The sequence below is a fragment of the Schistocerca cancellata genome, chromosome 3, assembly GCF_023864275.1.
Source record: "Schistocerca cancellata isolate TAMUIC-IGC-003103 chromosome 3, iqSchCanc2.1, whole genome shotgun sequence".
Taxonomy (NCBI): domain Eukaryota; kingdom Metazoa; phylum Arthropoda; class Insecta; order Orthoptera; family Acrididae; genus Schistocerca; species Schistocerca cancellata.
The window spans coordinates 482,408,039-482,428,414 of NC_064628.1; the positions used below are offsets into that span (position 1 = coordinate 482,408,039).

The 20,376-nt window shown below is 42.3% G+C and overlaps 1 protein-coding gene across 1 annotated transcript in view; it reads left to right on the forward strand.

The window, feature by feature from the left end:
- LOC126175253 (juvenile hormone esterase-like) overlaps positions 1-20,376 on the forward strand; it is a 121,860-nt gene that overhangs the window by 94,464 nt on the left and 7,020 nt on the right. The window contains exon 8 of the mRNA XM_049921895.1: positions 11,948-12,077. Coding sequence (XP_049777852.1) covers positions 11,948-12,077 — 130 coding nt within the window. The remainder of the gene's footprint in view (positions 1-11,947; positions 12,078-20,376) is intronic.

Below are 20,376 nucleotides of genomic sequence, written 5' to 3' on the forward strand. Positions count from 1 at the left end.
CAAATCGCTGAAGAATGAAATAAATAGAAAGTACAAGAAAGCTAAGACGAAATGGCTGCATGAAAAATGTGAAGAAATCGAAAAAGAAATTATTGTCGCAAGGGCTGATGCCGCATATAGGACAGTCAAGTTAACCTTCGGTGAAATTAAAGGCAAGACTGGTACAATTAAGAGTGCAACCGGATTCCAATGTTAAATGCAGAGGAGAGAACGGATAGGAGGAAAGGGTACATTGAAGGCCTCTGTGAGGGAGAATATTCTCTGATGTGATAGAAGAAGAAACAGTAGTCGTTTTGGAAGAGATAGGGTATCCAGTATTAGTATCAGAATTTAAAAGAGCTACGGAGGACTTAAGATTAAATAAGGCAGAAGGGATAGATAACATTCCATCAGAATTTCTAAAATCATTGGGGGAAGTGGTAACAAAACGACTTTTCACGTTGGTGTGTGGAATGTATGAATCTGGCGACATACCATCTGACTTTCGGAAAAATATCCACACAATTCCAACGACTGCAAGAGCTCGCAAGTGCGGGAATTATCGCAAAATCAGCTAAACAGCTCATGCATCCTATTTGCCGACAAGAATAATATACAGGAGAATGGAAAAGAAAATTGAGGATGTGCTAAATGACGATCAGTTTGGCTTTAGAAAAGGTAACAGCACCAGAGAGTCAATACTGCCGTTGCAATTGATAATGGTAGCAAGACTAAAGAAAAGTCAGGACAAGTTCATAGGACTGGAAAAAGCATTGGACAATGTAAAATGGTGCAAAATGTTCGAAATTCTGGGAAAAATTGGAATAAGCATAGAGAGAGAAGGGTAATATACAATATGCACAAGAGCCAAGAGGGAATAATAAGAGTGGAGGACCAAGAACGAAGTACATCTAAGAAGCAATGATGGATATTAAATAAAGGTTCAGGAGTGGAATTAAAATCCAGTGTGAAAGGAAATCAATTATACGATTCGCTGATGACATTGCTACCCTGAGTGAAAGTGAAGAAGAATTACATGATCGCCTGAATGGAATGAACAGTCTAATGAGTAAAGAATATGGATTGAGGGAGTCGAATTTGGATTGAGGAAGACGAAAGTAATCAGAAGCAGCAGAAATGAGAACAGCGAGAAACTTAACATCAGGATTGATCGCCACGAAGTAGATGAAGTTAAGGAATTTCGCTGCCTAGGCAGCAAAATAAGCAGCGACGGACGGAGCAAGGAGGACATCAAAAGCAGACTAGCACTGGCAGACAGGGCATTCCTGGCCAAGAGAAGCCTACTAGTAGCAAACACAGGACCTTAATTTGAGAAATAAATTTCTGAGAATGTACGTATGGAGCACAGCATTGTACGGTAGTGAAACATGGACTGTGAGAAAACCGTGACAGAAGAGAATCGAAGCGTTTGAGATGTGGTGCTATAGATGAATGTTGAAAATTAGGTGGACTGATAAAGTAAGGAATGAGGAGGTTCTGCGCAGAATCGGAGAGGAAAGGAATAAGTGGAAAATACTGACAAAGAGAAGGGGTAGGATGATAGACATCTGTTAAGACGTGAGGGAATACTTCCATTTTACTAGAGGGAGCTGTAGAGGACAGACTCTGTAGAGGAAGCAGAGACTGGAATACATCCAGCAAATAATTGTGGACACAGTTTTGCAAGTGCTACTCTGAAACGAAGAGGTTGGCGCGGAAAAGGAATTATTGGCGGGCATCAAACTAGTCAGAAATCTGATGACCCAAAAAAAAGTCAGTAGATCTTGAAGCAAGCATGTTTTCAATCACCATTTCTCATAGCGAGAAACCACATCGAGTCAAATCGGGTGACCGTGGTGACCACATCGAAGGTCCATCTCTTCCGCTCCAGCGTCTACCAAATGTTTCATCCAGCTAATGTCGAACCTCTAAGGAATAATGCGATAGTGCACCATCTTGCTGGAAATAACCCGAGGCACAGATTTTCAACAACAAATGTACTTCGAATACCGCATCGCTCGTTAACAGTCGGAGAGCATCGAATGTGCTCTCCCAATTCATAATGATTGTCTGTACGCCAAATAACGCAACTGTGCTTATTCACGTTGCTGCTGGCATGAAATGTGGCTTTACCCCACATAAAGAACACAACATTGGGATCTATGTCAGTCAATTCTAATAACGCTTCTGCAACTCGTACACGAGCAATTTTATCAGCGTCAAATAAGGCCTGTGTCATTTGAATGTGGTACGGCTTCATTCCCAAATTGAAGTGGAGATTTCTTAAGACACTTGTACGGGGTTTCCAATGCTAATCTCTAACTTGACTTTCCTGGCCTCCTAATCATTGTGATGTTGTCTTCGACTCGAATAGTTCTTAGACGTCCACTTTTTCCTTTACAGTCAAATTCAAATGGTTCTGAGCATTATGGGATTTAACATCTGCGGTCATCAGTCCCCTAGACTTAAACCTGACTAACCTAAGGACATCACACACATCCATGCCCGAGGCAGGATTCAAACCTGCGACCGTAGCAGCAGCGCGGTTCCATACTGAAGCGCCTAGAACCGCTCAGCCACAGTGGCCGGCCTTTACAGTCATTAGGCACAGACCCGAGCGCACAAATAGTTCAACGGCTTGGAGGATCTTTACGAAACTTTTACTGAAACAACTTTGTTCTTACTATCGAGGGTGACCCAAACACTTCCATCCAAGTTCCTACCTTCCTTATCTCTTCCAAAAGAAAATTTAAAATTACGTAGTTCGATAAGAGTGGTAACATCTTTTTGGACAATCCTGAGGCAGTACCCTGGACTCCAAAACTATGCTGACTGCTGCTGCAGTTGCCTCAAATTTTTTAAAGCCGACATGGTATTAGAGTATGTCTGATGGCGCGTCCCAAACCATCACAACTGGTTCCCGTCTGCTACGATGTTCACGAATGCAGGCTGCCTGATGGTGCTCACTAAGCTTTCCGTGTAACGAACATACGTAAAAACCCTGTGAAGTCTTTTAAATAAAGTCGTTATGGAAGCTAACGAGTAATATGCACAAATATAAGACTACACGCGATACACTTTGGACATAAAATAAACAATGTTAGCGACGCAATTTCTACAGCTACATCTCATATATGGCGCAAGACACTTTACGGTGTATTTTGGAGGGTACTTCAGGTGACGCTATCGTATCGTCCTTTTAATGTTCCATTCTTGAATGGTGGGTGGGAACTGGTGGTAAGCTCTAACTTCTCTTATTTTTTTTGTTTTCTTATTTTTTTATAATTTTCTTTGCGGCCGTTTCGAATGACGTGCGTGGAAGCAAGTAATAAGTTGCCTAGCTCTTCTTGGAGAGTACGCTTTCCACGACCTCATGTCATGTGGCGTCTGCCATTGGAGACTGATGAGCATCTCCGTGTTCCTCCCCCAGTCACTAAACGAAATTCTCAGGAAACGCATCACTCCTCTTTGTGTCTGCCTCCTCGATTAACCTAATTTCGCAAGGTTTCCAGACGGAGAGCAATGTTCAAGAATCGATCTAACGAGTGCTTTGTAAACCACTTCTTGTGACAATGAATTACATTTCCTAAGGATTCCTCCTATTAATCTCAGCCTGAAATATGCTTTTCCTACAGCTAGTTCCTACAACTGGTTTCACGTGAAATCGATCTGGACACATACTCCTACTTATTTTACTGTTGTTATTGCTTCCAATGATTTATCTTCAGTAGTAGAATTAAACAGTAATGGACGTTCCCACCGAAAAAAATCTTCACTACCTTCTTTGCTACCTAATCATAGCCGTATGAAACTTTACAGTTCAGAATATACACTCCTGGAAATTGAAATAAGAACACCGTGAATTCATTGTCCCAGGAAGGGGAAACGTTATTGACACATTCCTGGGGTCAGATACATCACATGATCACACTGACAGAACCACAGGCACATAGACACAGGCAACAGAGCATGCACAATGTCGGCACTAGTACAGTGTATATCCACCTTTCGCAGCAATGCAGGCTGCTATTCTCCCATGGAGACGATCGTAGAGATGCTGGATGTAGTCCTGTGGAACGGCTTGCCATGCCATTTCCACCTGGCGCCTCAGTTGGACCAGCGTTCGTGCTGGACGTGCAGACCGCGTGAGACGACGCTTCATCCAGTCCCAAACATGCTCAATGGGGGACAGATCTGGAGATCTTGCTGGCCAGGGTAGTTGACTTACACCTTCTAGAGCACGTTGGGTGGCACGGGATACATGCGGACGTGCATTGTCCTGTTGGAACAGCAAGTTCCCTTGCCGGTCTAGGAATGGTAGAACGATGGGTTCGATGACGGTTTGGATGTACCGTGCACTATTCAGTGTCCCCTCGACGATCACCAGTGGTGTACGGCCAGTGTAGGAGATCGCTCCCCACACCATGATGCCGGGTGTTGGCCCTGTGTGCCTCGGTCGTATGCAGTCCTGATTGTGGCGCTCACCTGCACGGCGCCAAACACGCATACGACCATCATTGGCACCAAGGCAGAAGCGACTCTCATCGCTGAAGACGACACGTCTCCATTCGTCCCTCCATTCACGCCTGTCGCGACACCACTGGAGGCGGGCTGCACGATGTTGGGGCGTGAGCGGAAGACGGCCTAACGGTGTGCGGGACCGTAGCCCAGCTTCATGGAGACGGTTGCGAATGGTCCTCGCCGATACCCCAGGAGCAACAGTGTCCCTAATTTGCTGGGAAGTGGCGGTGCGGTCCCCTACGGCACTGCGTAGGATCCTACGGTCTTGGCGTGCATCCGTGCGTCGCTGCGGTCCGGTCCCAGGTCGACGGGCACGTGCACCTTCCGCCGACCACTGGCGACAACATCGATGTACTGTGGAGACCTCACGCCCCACGTGTTGAGCAATTCGGCGGTACGTCCACCCGGCCTCCCGCATGCCCACTATACGCCCTCGCTCAAAGTCCGTCAACTGCACATACGGTTCACGTCCACGCTGTCGCGGTATGCTACCAGTGTTAAAGACTGCGATGGAGCTCTGTATGCCACGGCAAACTGGCTGACACTGACGGCGGCGGTGCACAAATACTGCGCAGCTAGCGCCATTCGACGGCCAACACCGCGGTTCCTGGTGTGTCCGCTGTGCCCTGCGTGTGATCATTGCTTGTACAGCCCTCTCGCAGTGTCCGGAGCAAGTATGGTGGGTCTGACACACCGGTGTCAATGTGCTCTTTTTTCCATTTCCAGGAGTGTAGATAATGTTCTAGATTTCCTTGCTATATTTTCTCCGCAGTTCCATCTCTAACCATTGCTTTGAATGGTGTTCTGTAAAAAATCTATGTAAATGCTCTATGTAGCTCGCGTTCACTGCACAATAGACAAAAATCAGCACCTGAAAATTTGCGTGTATCACTAAACAGAGATCTTGAGAAATTCAGCTCACTTTATTCGTTCATGAAGTCCAGAGGACAGTAGACAACGGTATCTTAGATTCCGTGTTCCTTGACTTCCCCAGGGCCTTATAAACTGCTCTCTATGATCGTTTCATGGACAAAAAAGAGCTTACGGAATAAAGGACCAACATTTTTTGAGTGGGTTTAGGACTTTCTAGCATACAGGACTTAACACGTCTTTCGTAACGTGGCGATATCCAAGGGAGTGTTACGGTTCGTTATCGTCGAGAAAAAGCCAGGTGAAAGTTTACGCGAAGGTTGCAGGAAAGCTGCATCGCTAGAAAATAGTCTCGTTTGGCAGGACAACCCACAATAAGGCAGCTACGTACTTTTGTGAGCGCAACAGATTTGCAGTTTAGTTTTACGAATCGCTCTTTAGCTCACGATGCAAACTCCATTTTGCACAGTTAGTCGAATGTGTTGATAACAGCATGAGAAGAGGATATTTATTGTGTTTTAACATCGGCTTTTAACTCCTTACATCACAGAAGTAAATTAGAACTTCACAGAATAAGGAGTAAGGCATTTAGTTTGTCACTGACTTTTCCCTATTTTTTCACAAGTAGAAAGTAAGACTGCTTTACATTCCCACACAACAGGAAATTAAATACACTCCTGGAAATGGAAAAAAGAACACATTGACACCGGTGTGTCAGACCCACCATACTTGCTCCGGACACTGCGAGAGGGCTGTACAAGCAATGATCACACGCACGGCACAGCGGACACACCAGGAACCGCGGTGTTGGCCGTCGAATGGCGCTAGCTGCGCAGCATTTGTGCACCGCCGTCGTCAGTGTCAGCCAGTTTGCCGTGGCATACGGAGCTCCATCGCAGTCTTTAACACTGGTAGCATGCCGCGACAGCGTGGACGTGAACCGTATGTGCAGTTGACGGACTTTGAGCGAGGGCGTATAGTGGGCATGCGGGAGGCCGGGTGGACGTACCGCCGAATTGCTCAACACGTGGGGCGTGAGGTCTCCACAGTACATCGATGTTGTCGCCAGTGGTCGGCGGAAGGTGCATGTGCCCATCGACCTGGGACCGGACCGCAGCGACGCACGGATGCACGCCAAGACCGTAGGATCCTACGCAGTGCCGTAGGGGACCGCACCGCCACTTCCCAGCAAATTAGGGACACTTTTGCTCCTGGGGTATCGGCGAGGACCATTCGCAACCGTCTCCATGAAGCTGGGCTACGGTCCCGCACACCGTTAGGCCGTCTTCCGCTCACGCCCCAACATCGTGCAGCCCGCCTCCAGTGGTGTCGCGACAGGCGTGAATGGAGGGACGAATGGAGACGTGTCGTCTTCAGCGATGAGAGTCGCTTCTGCCTTGGTGCCAATGATGGTCGTATGCGTGTTTGGCGCCGTGCAGGTGAGCGCCACAATCAGGACCGCATACGACCGAGGCACACAGGGCCAACACCCGGCATCATGGTGTGGGGAGCGATCTCCTACACTGGCCGTACACCACAGGTGATCGTCGAGGGGACACTGAATAGTGCACGGTACATCCAAACCGTCATCGAACCCATCGTTCTACCATTCCTAGACCGGCAAGGGAACGTGCTGTTCCAACAGGACAATGCACGTCCGCATGTATCCCGTGCCACCCAACGTGCTCTAGAAGGTGTAAGTCAACTACCCTGGCCAGCAAGATCTCCGGATCTGTCCCCCATTGAGCATGTTTGGGACTGGATGAAGCGTCGTCTCACGCGGTCTGCACGTCCAGCACGAACGCTGGTCCAACTGTGGAGCCAGGTGGAAATGGCATAGCAAGCCGTTCCACAGGACTACATCCAGCATCTCTACGATCGTCTCCATGGGAGAATAGCAGCCTGCATTGCTGCGAAAGGTGGATATACACTGTACTAGTGCCGACATTGTGCATGCTCTGTTGCCTGTGTCTATGTGCCTGTGGTTCTGTCAGTGTGATCATGTGATGTATCTGACCCCAGGAATGTGTCAATAAAGTTTCCCCTTCCTGGGACAATGAATTCACGGTGTTCTTATTTCAATTTCCAGGAGTGTAGCATCAATTTGGGTATAATAATGTGGGATGATCTTCAAAGTTTCATATTAGCGCCGTTTTCTCTCTTCGGTTCCTTTTATGATTTGCCGTACACTACAAGACGAATCCGCAGCTGTTTCGTTTGCGGATGATAACTAGCGTAAATGTTACAGATTCAGTTCAGGACCCAATTAATGTAGCAAATCACGTTCTGAAGAGAAGAAACTCTTGGTTCACAATTGCAATAAAACACAGTACATCCAGTTTCTTTCATACGATTGTGTTCATAATGAGATTCAATTAACTTATGATGTATGGTGTGCGCAGCGCCGATGGGGGCACCCAAAAAGTAGAGCTCAGGTAAACAATGAATATAAAGTTTATTAATAAACACATGATCTTAAGTCTCAGTCTAGTGGTTAGAACTACATCCAAAAGAGAAATGACAATGCGTGGAAGAATCTGGTTATCACCAAAACTCACAATGTCTGCTTGATTGGCAGAAGACCAAACTGAATAGCAAAGTTGAGTTCTGGGTTCACAAATGAATAGCAGGTTTATTAACGACACACAGCGATATCACAAAGCCAGTTTCCGCACCAGTACATGCAGAAGAGGCCATCTCTCGGTGATATCCGACGACGGCACTGGCTGCTGCAAATAGCGGCGGTTTTCGGTAGGAAGACCAGCATCGAGGAACTGGAGGCTCGATTTTTCCTAAATGCTTGACCTGTTTTCGGCCATGTGACCCTGCGGAGGCAAGTAGATCTGCAAGGGTAACGACCTCTCGTGGCACTTTTGCTGCCACCCACCGGCCAGGCGGGTACATAAAGCTTTCCTGCTGTCATCTGCTAAGGACCCTCCGGTGGCTTGCTGTGTAGGCCACCAACTAGATACTGGTGTAAGACTGGTTGCTATGTTAAAGGACCCTGACCTAGCATTCCTCCCCTCCATCACATATGAGAGGTTGTGGCACATCTCATAGTCCCGGAAGATGATCGTTTCCCCACCAGTGACTTGCAGAATCGGCGAACCCAGAGGTCTGCTGTTAATGTCCATTGATATGATCATCAGAGTCGTCGAAGTTTCATGCAATAAAAATGGCAGTCTCTGGAATGGCACTTCAACCTTGCAATTTTGCTGAAAAACTTGTGTTAGGCAGCTGCTACGCGCTCTTGAGAGTCAGAGTAGCCCAATAAGCATCACTTTAAATGTTCACATGCGATGGCATGCAGCTCGACTTTCAGGTTGAGTTGCTGCAGCAAGTGATACCCTTCATGGCTGGTATACCAAAGCCAAAACAAATGCGTGTTATTGCACATTACCTGTGACACTATGTGTTCAAGATGAGACATGTAGTTGTCCCTTGGCTTGACCATTTTGTCAGATGTGTGCGATGTAGCTGGTGCAGTGCAGAACCCTTTCACCAGTGGGTCTATGCATGACGCGCAGTTGGAGATTTCCTGTGGAATAGTGGTTATGGCAGACATCTACTCTAACACGAACTCTTGGGCCTGTTGCATATTCTGAAGAAGCAACAAAATTTGGGAGGTCACGTCCACTGGATTTGACATGCTGGGATGAAAAGCAAATATAATTTCACTCGATACTCGGAGTACAAGCAAATAAACACTGTCTACCTGGAAAGTACAACACCTGTGAGAATTTATTTTACCAGTAAAAATCTCATCGCCAGTTGATATGTACTTCAGCAATGGGGTGCCTGGAAGTGTAGACAAGGAAACCAGTACATACAAAGTTTATTAATAAAAACATGTACTCTCCGTCTAGAAGTTAGAGCTACATGCAAGAGACAAATGGTAGTTCTTAAAAGAGTTTGGTTATCGCCGAAGTCACCATATCGATTTGTCTGCCACGAGACCAAACTGAATAGGAAAGATAAGTTCTGGGTTCACAAACGAATATGAGGTATAACACAACACAGTGATGCCCCAATACCAATGTCCACACAAGCCCATGCAGAAGAGGCCACTCAGGATTGCAATGGCTGCGCCATGTAGTGCCGCCTTCTGGTAGGTAGACGGACACCGAGGAACTGGAGGCTTGATGGTTGCTTTGTACTACTATGGTTGGCACCTGGCCCAGAGAGGTCGCTAGGACTGACCAACCCGTCAATGTGGAGCCACCAGCCTAAATACCATGGACACAATAGGTTACTACCAGACCTATTTTGTAGCCATGTGACTCCTTGGAGTCAAGTAGGTCCACGAGGCCAAGATCTTCCTTGGTGTTTTTGCTGCCGCTTGCTAACCAGACAGATGCATGAAACTTTCCAGCTGTCGTCTGCTACAGTGGTCCTGGGTTTGCTGTGGAGGCCACCTGCTGGACTTTGGTGTATGACGTGTTGCTTCCTGAGAGGGTGAAGAGCCCCAACATAGCAATGCTGGTACAATTAGTGAAGCTGTAGACACCATATTTGTGACAATGAGGGCAGATTAATTTCTTGACTTTCTACGGAAGTTGAGTATAATCACCTTTACGACCACAACATCGCCCACAGCTGGTGCTGATGATACATTGTTGTTGGTTTTTTTTTTTTTTTTTAATTTTTCGTTCCAGAATTATTTCATGTCACATGGGATAATGTTTTGAAGTTTTTCCCTTCAAGCACAAAGAATAATTTTAGCCCAAAGGTGAGCTATCATGGCCGTGCATGGTATTAATTAAGGAAGTTCAAGAATGCATCAGTTTAAGTAACTGGAAGTTTTCTCATATATCTACTTTCCTAAGGGATATATGGTTCATATTAGGAACTTGTTTAAAAGTATCAGTATCGTCTTTAAATATAGAGGATAGTGGAAAGTTCTTTAAGTTGCGACCACAGCCTAAAATACTGTTCGAAACATTGTGTAGCAATCTGCAACATAATTTTAGTAACCTTGCACCAGAACTAAAGGCGGTTGCTGATAGAGAGCAGCTTTTCAGTCTCATGTTAGACAGATTTATGTTCCCTCTTGGGATAATCTGTGTCCAATTAATTGTATCTTAAGAATGAAATGGAAAGGTTGAAAAACATTTATGAATATTTCAAGTGTGCATCACCATCTGATGATCTAAAATAACCAAATTACAGAAAAAAAATGCAAGGAGGATGCAGTGCTGTTTACCCGATATACACATCCTGATTTGAAGTTTTCATGGGTTTTTAAAATCGTTCCAGGTGGAAGCCAGATTGGTTTTTACTGACTGGCCATAGCAGAGACCTTCATCTTCATTATTAATCTTTGTAAAACCAAGCAACATAATTTAGTGTGTTATTATTTGGGTTATTTTCTTATTTATGTTTGTATATCTAATCAAACTTTCTACAATATTATTTCTTAAAAGAGATGTTCAGTAGAATAAAAACAATTAAATAAATACATAACAATCTAGGTTGTCCAATAAAAATTAGATCTGTCTTTCTAACTCCTATTATACATTGACCTCTGCTTGTTTTTAATATGAATGTTGATTAAGTTTGAAAATACGTTATGATAACTAAACAGAATTAATATTCTCTAATAAAATGCTTGCAATAGTCTAATAGAACAATTATTAACATGCTGGTTGTAATGTAAGTCAAAGACTCTCAACTGTACTCTGAAGTGTGCCGACATTTAAAAATATTTTAATCATACATTCAGTTTTCCAAACAAATCAATAATTTCCCTGCACATACATCAACTGTTTCTATAATTGTATACAGTACTGTACTCAAGTGTTTTAAGAGTATGTAGAGGAGTGTAATGGGCATCGTTTTTGAAAACCAAAGCTCATCTGTGAATAGAATTACTTACTGATTTTCTGTTCGACATACATAGAAATGTAGAAGTACCACGATATCGTATTTAATAAACAAAAACATACTGTTATCAGTACCTACAGACGAATATAACTCGGCACACTGTGACCATATTACTAGTTTACTGTACATTCCATTTCATTCAAGTACGAATTTCCTATATGTTTACTTCCAGTTCCCCAAACTATACATTCCGTCCTATGAGTGGCTTTCATTTTTCGTTGCTCCCATACTAAAGTAACGTTATCGTTATTGTTCGTCAGACCAAAATTATATGTTATAAAACAAAACAATGGTAGGTAAATCATCAAACAATACATGATGCTGAGGCTGTTTTATATGCGTGATGCATTATAGTGGCAGTCAGTTTCCTCTCGACATTTCTGAAGATAACTGATCGCAACGTTCTGAATGCCAAATATTTTGATTACTTTTGAACTTGAACTATGATAATAGACACCATACAGGACAGAAAATAATGGTGCATGTGTTTGATCGTTATGCGCATTGTTCAACAGCAGGTATGATTTCGTATCGCAAAGCAATAACCGAATTTCTCGTACAATGAACATATGCGTAAGTGGAACCCTATCTGATGTTCCTTTCTGAGGAACTAAAAGCATATCGCATTAGTCCCTTAAACTTCATCTGTTATATAAAATGAAGTTTAATGAGACCTGTTATTTTCTTACAACAGTTCAACAACGACTACCTTATGTTCGAGCCGACTGACGCCCTCGTCAGGAAAGTGACTGAAATCACGGATCTGCCAGTTTTCTACTATGAGTTTGATTACCACGTGGACAGCGTCAACTCTTCAGAGTGGGGTAAGTACGAAGAATCACACAAGTTCTTTAAAGACAAAATAAAACGAAAAATTTATCGTTACGCAGTATCACGAATAAAATTTTCTTGAAGTTGCGATCCCCAGCTTTGATAAAATACGTTTCTTTGTATAACACCGAAACACTGCTACAAGACTTTATTTTTATGCAAGTTCCTTCATTATCATCTGACAGACTTTAATGTTTATAATGGATTATGTTGTGTTTGGGTACTGGATGACGTTGTGCCACACACCAGGCCCACTTGCTTCCACATAATTATCTATATATTTAATATATTCTGCAATAACACATATGTGATATATATCATTTTAAGATTTAAACTCTGCCAGGTGATGACGAAATAGTCGAAATTAGTTGCAGCAACATATAGTTTCTTAGCATCTTTTAGGTAGTACACTATGTGATCAAAAGTATCCGGACAACTGGCTAAAAATGATTTACAAGTTCGTGGCGCCCTCCAACGGTAACGCTGGAATTCAATATGGTGTTGGCCCACCCTTAGCCCAGCTTCCACTCTCGCAGGCATACGTTCAATCATGTGCTGGGAGATTTCTTGGGGATTATCAGCCCATTCTTCATGGAGTGCTGCACTGGGGAGAGGTATCGATGTCTATCGGTGAAGCCTGGTACGAAGTCGGCATTCCAAAACATCCCAAAGGTGTTCTATAGGATTCAGGTCAGGACTCTGTGCAGGCCAGTCCATTACAGGGATGTTATTGTCGTGCAACCACTCCGCCACAGGCTGTGCATTACGAATAGGTGCTCGATCGTGTTGAAAGATGCAATCGCCATTCCTAATTGCTCTTCAACAGTGGGAAGCAAGAAGGTGCTTAAAACATCAATGTAGGGACCTATGGATGTTTATTAATGGGAAATCTCGCGTACAGACGTGTGACACAAGTGACACTTCAATCACCTGACCACGTTCAAAGTCCATGAGTTCCGCAGAGCGCCCCATTCTGCTCTCTCACGATGTCTAATGACTATCAGGTCGCTGGTGTGGAGTATCTGGCAGTAGGTGGCAGCACAATGCACCTAATATGAAAAACGTATGTTTTTGGGCGCGTCCGGATACTATTGATCTCATAGTGTGTATGTAAAAATGTCTAGTGTCGTGAATACTGCGATTCTTACATTGTTCTGTAGGGGTCTGGAGTGACATAGTGCATACTAGCCACAAGACAACTTTGAGCACGACCTGACATCGCAGTTTACACCTTCTACAAACAAAAGAAAATTGGATGAATGTTTTTGTAATCTGGTCAAACATAGTTTTTGAAAAAGGTCATGCTTATAGGCAATAACATGTGCAGTAATATGCAGCCTCGCTAAGGCGTAAGCCATAGTCTCAATTTTGTAATAATTATACAGAATAATAAAAGTAATTTGACAAAACGGTGAAATTACTTGTAACGCCTGCAGATAGCTTGCCACCTCGCTTTTCTTGTAACATTTTTTTGTCTTTGCTAACAACTACACCAGCACATAATTATTAATAACAACGTCTATAAAACATACTACGTTTCTCGAAATACTGAGTGATTCAAAAATAATATCGGCCTTTTGATAATTTACTATACGCCGGGGACGTCGTGTCAAGTGATGACACATTGATCTAATGATAGAACAAACATGACTGTTTGCTTTTAAGCACGAAAACGATTTTAGCAATGCCTGTGTCACTCGAACAGAATATCCTGTAGAAGTGTGCAAATAATATGTGCAATAATACCGCTAAGTAAATTTTACTTTAAGTCTTACTTCAGTACTTCGAATGACAATAACACCTGCAGATCGCAAATCGTATTACTTCTTTGAAAGAGTTAATTGTATTCGTTATGTAAAACTAAGAGCGTCTGACCGGATGCTGAATATGCAAGAGACATTCCCCTATAGTCCAACAAAAAATTAAGAAGACGAGAAGTGAATTAGCAGTTCCAATGCCGTCTAAGTGAAGAGTTTTAAGGAAACGTTTGCCATCATCTTCATAATGTTTATATTTCTTGGAGACCCTAAATTCAGCTGCCACAGTTTGTGAGAAAAGTTTTTCTTTAGTAGTTAATCCACATTTCATCCAATGATAAACGCTCATGGTGTACGTATTAGGGAGTCGGAATATACTGCTGTGTGAATCCCCGTCCCCGAAATTAAAAATTTTTTGTTCCAAACTTTGAGGTCTAGTTTATGAACCATTATTCTTCTCCGAAGCAAGTGAAACTTGAACAGTTTGTCTTGTTACTCGATGGACCCTTCCTAAACTGCAAGATGAACAAAAGACTTTACCTTGCTACTACATGACGTGTTTCCTGAGTGCCACTAAGCTGTAGTTAAATAATTCTGGATTTACTGCAAAGAACTCGATGATGGGCCATGAGATTTCTTTCTCTGAGGGTTTATGAAAAAAATAATTTTGTCTATGTGCGTTTACTACCAGGTAACCAACCTCACTTCAGAAATATTGCTACGCAGCGGCGTCAGCAATCATTCCAGATATATTGATGAGGTTATGAGAGGAACTCAAGCATTGCCTGTATATGTTCTGTGCTTTCAATGTAAACTGTTAGCCAAACTGAGTTGTTTCTCTATTTCGCGTGAGACTTTTTTAAATACAAGGTGATTCAAAAGTCATGTCCCGTAGGACAAAGTCGACGTTGGTGATTCAGTAGTCTAGACCCTTCGGATAATCTAGTATTCAGGAACATTACAGGAACAAACATTCGAAGCAGAAAATTCTAGAAAATATGAGCTCCAAAATGTATCCACTAAAAACTACGAGAGAGTAGAAGAGACGTTTGATAGTACCGAAGATGACGAAGTGCTCATGGCTCTTATGATGTTACTCGTATTTTAGAGCCCATGTTAACAAGAATTTTTTTTGCTTTGAATGAACGTTCCTGTCTTATTCCTGCATAAGACTGTGTGCCAGGAACTCTGAATCACGAATGTGCACTTTGTCCTATAGGACATGTCTTTTGAATAACCCGCCATTGGTACCTCTCCGATACAGTCGAGACTTTGCAGCGTGAAAAAAGGGTGAGAAGAAAAGAACACCTAGTTTTGCTTAGGTGCCAACATTCAATAGATTCCGAGAAACTGACGGTCAAAATTTTGATGCCACTACATTAGTCCTCTCGCGCTGTGTATATCCAAGTGAATTGCTAGCACAGTGGCTTGGATCACAAATTTTTGCGTCCCATGTTCAAATCCAATCTAATGCTGTTTTTGTTCTCTCTTTTGTCCTCGGATACGTATGTGACATCAATATTTTTTGTGATATCAAGAAATACAATTGAATTATTGACAAAAGAAATAAGCATTTCAAATTATATTTAAAAAAATTTACCTTCTCAAATCTTATATGATCTTATATAATTAACGTAACTGAAAATTAAAAAGATAAAATTCTAGTATTTTTGTCGCGTAAGTATGTCACATCAGTATTATTGACAAACGAAGTAAGCTTTCCAGATACTATTAAAAGTAGTTTTTATCATCACAAATGACACGTATTAACACTTTCTAGAAAATATTTTGTGTCTAATAAACCAGTAGCAAATCTGTTCCTCGAATCCAACAAGTGTTGAGCCGATTACTGGAACGCCAACAGAATGCGTACGCAACATTCACAATATCGGGACAGCTCACAAAAGAAATCTATCATCAGTCTTTAGATAAAGTTATCCGACCTTAGGTAAAAATGGAGCCGTTTCTCTACCTTTTTGACTCGTAGGGTAGAAAACGCGATCTGTCCTAACGATGAGCTATTTCTCGATGAAATCGGACTAGCAACGTCTTCGTTAAAAGTAATTCCTCCAAAGTATATGCCTTTATGTTAACCCTCCGAGGTATAGTTTTACTGAGAAGTGAAACACGGCATTCACCGATTATGGAAGTGCACTATTTGCGTTGCACATTGCACAGTAAAAGGAAATCGTAAATAGAAGTTATGCAACGGAAATACACGGCTTGATCCATAATTAAATGCAGTCTGCAGCTTTCGAGAAAATGCTTCGATATGCGTAGTTTGCCGCGAGATTATCGCCAGTTAGTGAGCTATTTAGTTAGATTAACGAGGGTGTTTTCCTAATTACATTCACACTGAAAAATGTGACTGTGTCATATGTGACTTATCACGTTGCTCGTGGTGCTCCGAATTTTTTTGCTTCGAATGTTTTTTTGTAGTACATACGTCTCTGGGAAACGCATTGGTTCTGTTGAGGCATAAAAGTAAAAATCAAAGCAAAAAAAAAGAATACTTGAATTTATATGTTTTTAATTTTCAGTTACCGTTAATTATATAAAATTATATAAGATATATAATTATAAAAAGTGTTTTTAATATAATTTGAAATTCTTATTTTTGTTTCACGACGTCACAATAAATATTTATCTTACATACATCCACGACAACAAAAGAGAGGAAAACACATAAAACTGGGTTTGAATACGTGTCACAAAAACTTGAAGCTGTTCTCCTAACCATTTTTTTTAACACGGCCTCCAATCTCGAAAAATTTGAGCAGTGACTGAGCTCGGGCCTTGGACCCACGAAATTTTAATCACTAATCAAAAATATTACCCCTGGACCACGGGCGGGCCCAGCCACCGGTGGTCCAACTAAAAGGGATACAAGCTGCACAAACGGACTGATGAAGTAGCATCGAAATTTTGATCACCACTTACTCGGAACTATTGATTGTTGACACTTAAATCATAACAGGTGTCCCCATATTTTCACTCTTCTTTCACCCTGACAAGTTTCGAAAGTATCATCGACTTTTTACGGGTTATCCTTGTGAGTTTTAAGATGTCGGTACTTTCGTAACAGCACCCAGCATACAGGGTAAACCAGAACTCCACTGACAAAGTTTTGGAGGTTGTCCAGAGGTACTTTCTGCTGCGTATTTTGACAGTGGAGGCATTTGGTCTTCGGCACCTCGTTACATGTAACTGTAATTTACTGCGGCATTGAAATGCCTGTAATATGCAATCAGAAAAACGTAGAAAACAAAACACAGTGTAATAAACAACACTGAGACGAAACACTGTGGTGTGGCTGCCGTCGTTGCGGGAACAACTCTGTACAGTGTTGTGTTGCGTCGCTCTGACATTGCATTCAGTGAACCCATATGAGATGTGAACCTCGAATAATTGCTCGTCAGTAAACCTATCCATACTGCTGCATATCAGTGTTAGCACAGAACTAAGGCCGGCCGAAGTGGCCGTGCGGTTGAAGGCGCTGCAGTCTGGAACCGCAAGACCGCTACGGTCGCAGGTTCGAATCCTGCCTCGGGCATGGATGTTTGTGATGTCCTTAGGTTAGTTAGGTTTAAGTAGTTCTAAGTTCTAGGGGACTAATGACCTCAGCAGTTGAGTCCCATGGTGCTCAGAGCCATTTTAACCATTTGAACAGAACTAAGGCTGCGTACACAATGGCACCGACAACGGTCATCATACACCATCGCCAGAGGTCGCCCGATAACATCGGACGACAGCTCGGTCACGGTGCGTCCGATCTAATTCATCAGTTTTTGGATGGGTCGATCAGGTTAAGTTAGGTTAGGTTAGGTTAGAATCTATTCTATGTACGACGTAAGTTAGATTTTAATCTCTAAGGATCGGATGGATATCTGGCGCCTCTGTGCTTGGAGACGAGTGCTGTAAAGCGGCTTTTACTATTAAAAACATGCCGAAGGGGCTATATTCGTGTGGGAAAGAAAGTATCGAGTACTATACTCTCTCTCTTCAGTTATTGGAATTACGAGACAAGATTTACTAAATAATTATCTATTACTTAAGTATGTAGTTTCAATGATACATCGCACTAAGGATCTCATCAGAAGTCATTGTTCAGAGTATGGTATATTATGCTACAGGGCGACTTCGATGCATAAAGGTCTTGCTGTATATGAGTAAGCAAAAATTATTAAATTAGTGAAAGGTAGACTGGTGGTTTAACAACAGCTCACTTTATTCTAAAAACGGTGAATGTTAATTCAATACCGGAGGTAGGTACAGTCAGATAATCAGATTCTAGAACCTGAAACTTCACATCTCTTTAAACACTTTCCCAGTGTATTTTAGAAAGGACTAGCAATTTTCTGGTGGCAGTATTATTTCAGATTGAGTGTAGCTTTTAATAAAGAAAATCACATATATTACAGAGTCTTTTAGAATACTTGCACGAAGCACAGCTCCAAAATTCAGTATAGAATAAATTAGAAACGTCCTAGTATTAGAGGTGCAATAGTGAAAATGTTAGATCTTAAATTAGTATTTAACGCATCGTAAGAAGCATCTAACATGTCACACGAAACTTTGAAACTGTACTATTCAGAACGCGCTATTGGTCTAATCATTAGAAATATGTAATCACCACATCTCACTTCTAGTTTTACTTGAGCCAGAATTGCATCTCTAATGTGAGTATCGGATTTTATAATAGAGCTCAAATTACATTTCTAAAAGCACTCGAAATCTGTTTTGCTGAACTTATTTGAAGTTGTGCAGGATTATGTCAATTAACGTTCAATCACTTACATTCAGCAAACGTGTGAAAGACACAAAATATTTGGAATAAGGTACTCTGAACGCCTGAGGCATTGTGAAGTCGAAACACAAACGTACACTATTTTTGCAAACCACTTCATTTAACAGAATAACCAGTCTAGTGGCCAGTAAGCAGTGATAATAATTTGTAGACAACTGCTGTCGACCTACCACAACCGAAAAAGATCCACTACAGTAATTTTAATCGTAAGATACATCATCCTTGTCACTTGAACAACTTATTTTTCGAGGTTGTATCCACACCGATAAAGATTTTACCTACTTGAGATTTCCAATAAACCTGCGATCTCAGTCTGTTGTTATTGTGGTCTTCAGTCCTGAGACTGGTTTGATGCAGCTCTCCATGCTACTCTATCCTGTGCAAGCTTCTTCATCTCCCAGTACCTACTGCAACCTACATCCTTCTGAATCTGCTTAGTGTATTCATCTCTTCGTCTCCCCCTACGATTTTTACCATCCACGCTGCCCTCCAATACTAAATTGTTGATCCCTTGATGCCTCAGAACATGTCCTACCAACCGATCCCTTCTTCTGGTCAAGTTGTGCCACAAACTTCTCTTCTCCCCAATCCTATTCAATACTTCCTCATTAGTTATGTGATCTACCCATCTAATCTTCAGCATTCTTCTGTAGCACCACATTTCGAAAGCTTCTATTCTCTTCTTGTCCAAACTATTTATTGTCCATGTTTCACTTCCATACATGGCTACACTCCATACAAATACTTTCAGAAATGACTTCCTGACGCTTAAACCTATACTCGATGTTAACAAATTTCTCTTCTTCAGAAACGCTTTCCTTGCCATTGCCAGTCTACATTTTATATCCTCTCTACTTCGACCATCATCAGTCATTTTGCTCCCCAAATAGCAAAACTCCTTTACTGCTTTAAGTGTCTCATTTCCGAATCTAATACCCTCAACATCACCCGACTTAATTCGACTACATTCCATTATCCTCGTTTTGCTTTTGTTGATGTTCATCTTATATCCTCCCTTCAAGACACCATCCATTCCGTTCAACTGCTCTTCCAAGTCCTTTGCTGTCTCCGACAGAATTACAATGTCATCGGCGAACCTCAACGTTTTTATTTCTTCTCCATGTATTTTAATACCTACTCCGAATTTTTCTTTTGTTTCCTTTACTGCTTGCTCAATATACAGATTGAATAACATCGGGGAGAGGCTACAATCCTGTCTTACTCCCTTCCTAACCACTGCTTCCCTTTCATGTCCCTCGACTCTTATAACTGCCATCTGGTTTCTGTACAAATTGTAAATAGCCTTTCGCTCCCTGTATTTTACCCCTGCCACCTTCAGAATTTGAAAGAGAGTATTCCAGTCAACATTGTCAAAAGCTTTCTCTAAGTCTACAAATGCTAGAAACGTAGGTTTGCCTTTCCTTAATCTTTCTTCTAAGATAAGTCGTAAGGTCAGTATTGCCTCACGTGTTCCAGTATTTCTACGGAATCCAAACTGATCTTCCCCGAGGTCAGCTTCTACCAGTTTTTCCATTCGTCTGTAAAGAATTCGTGTTAGTATTTTGCAGCTGTGGCTTATTAAACTGATAGTTCGGTAATTTTCACATCTGTCAACACCTGCTTTCTTTGGGATTGGAATTATTATATTCTTCTTGAAGTCTGAGGGTATTTCTCCTGTTTCATACATCTTGCTCACCAGATGGTAGAGTTTTGTCAGGACTGGCTCTC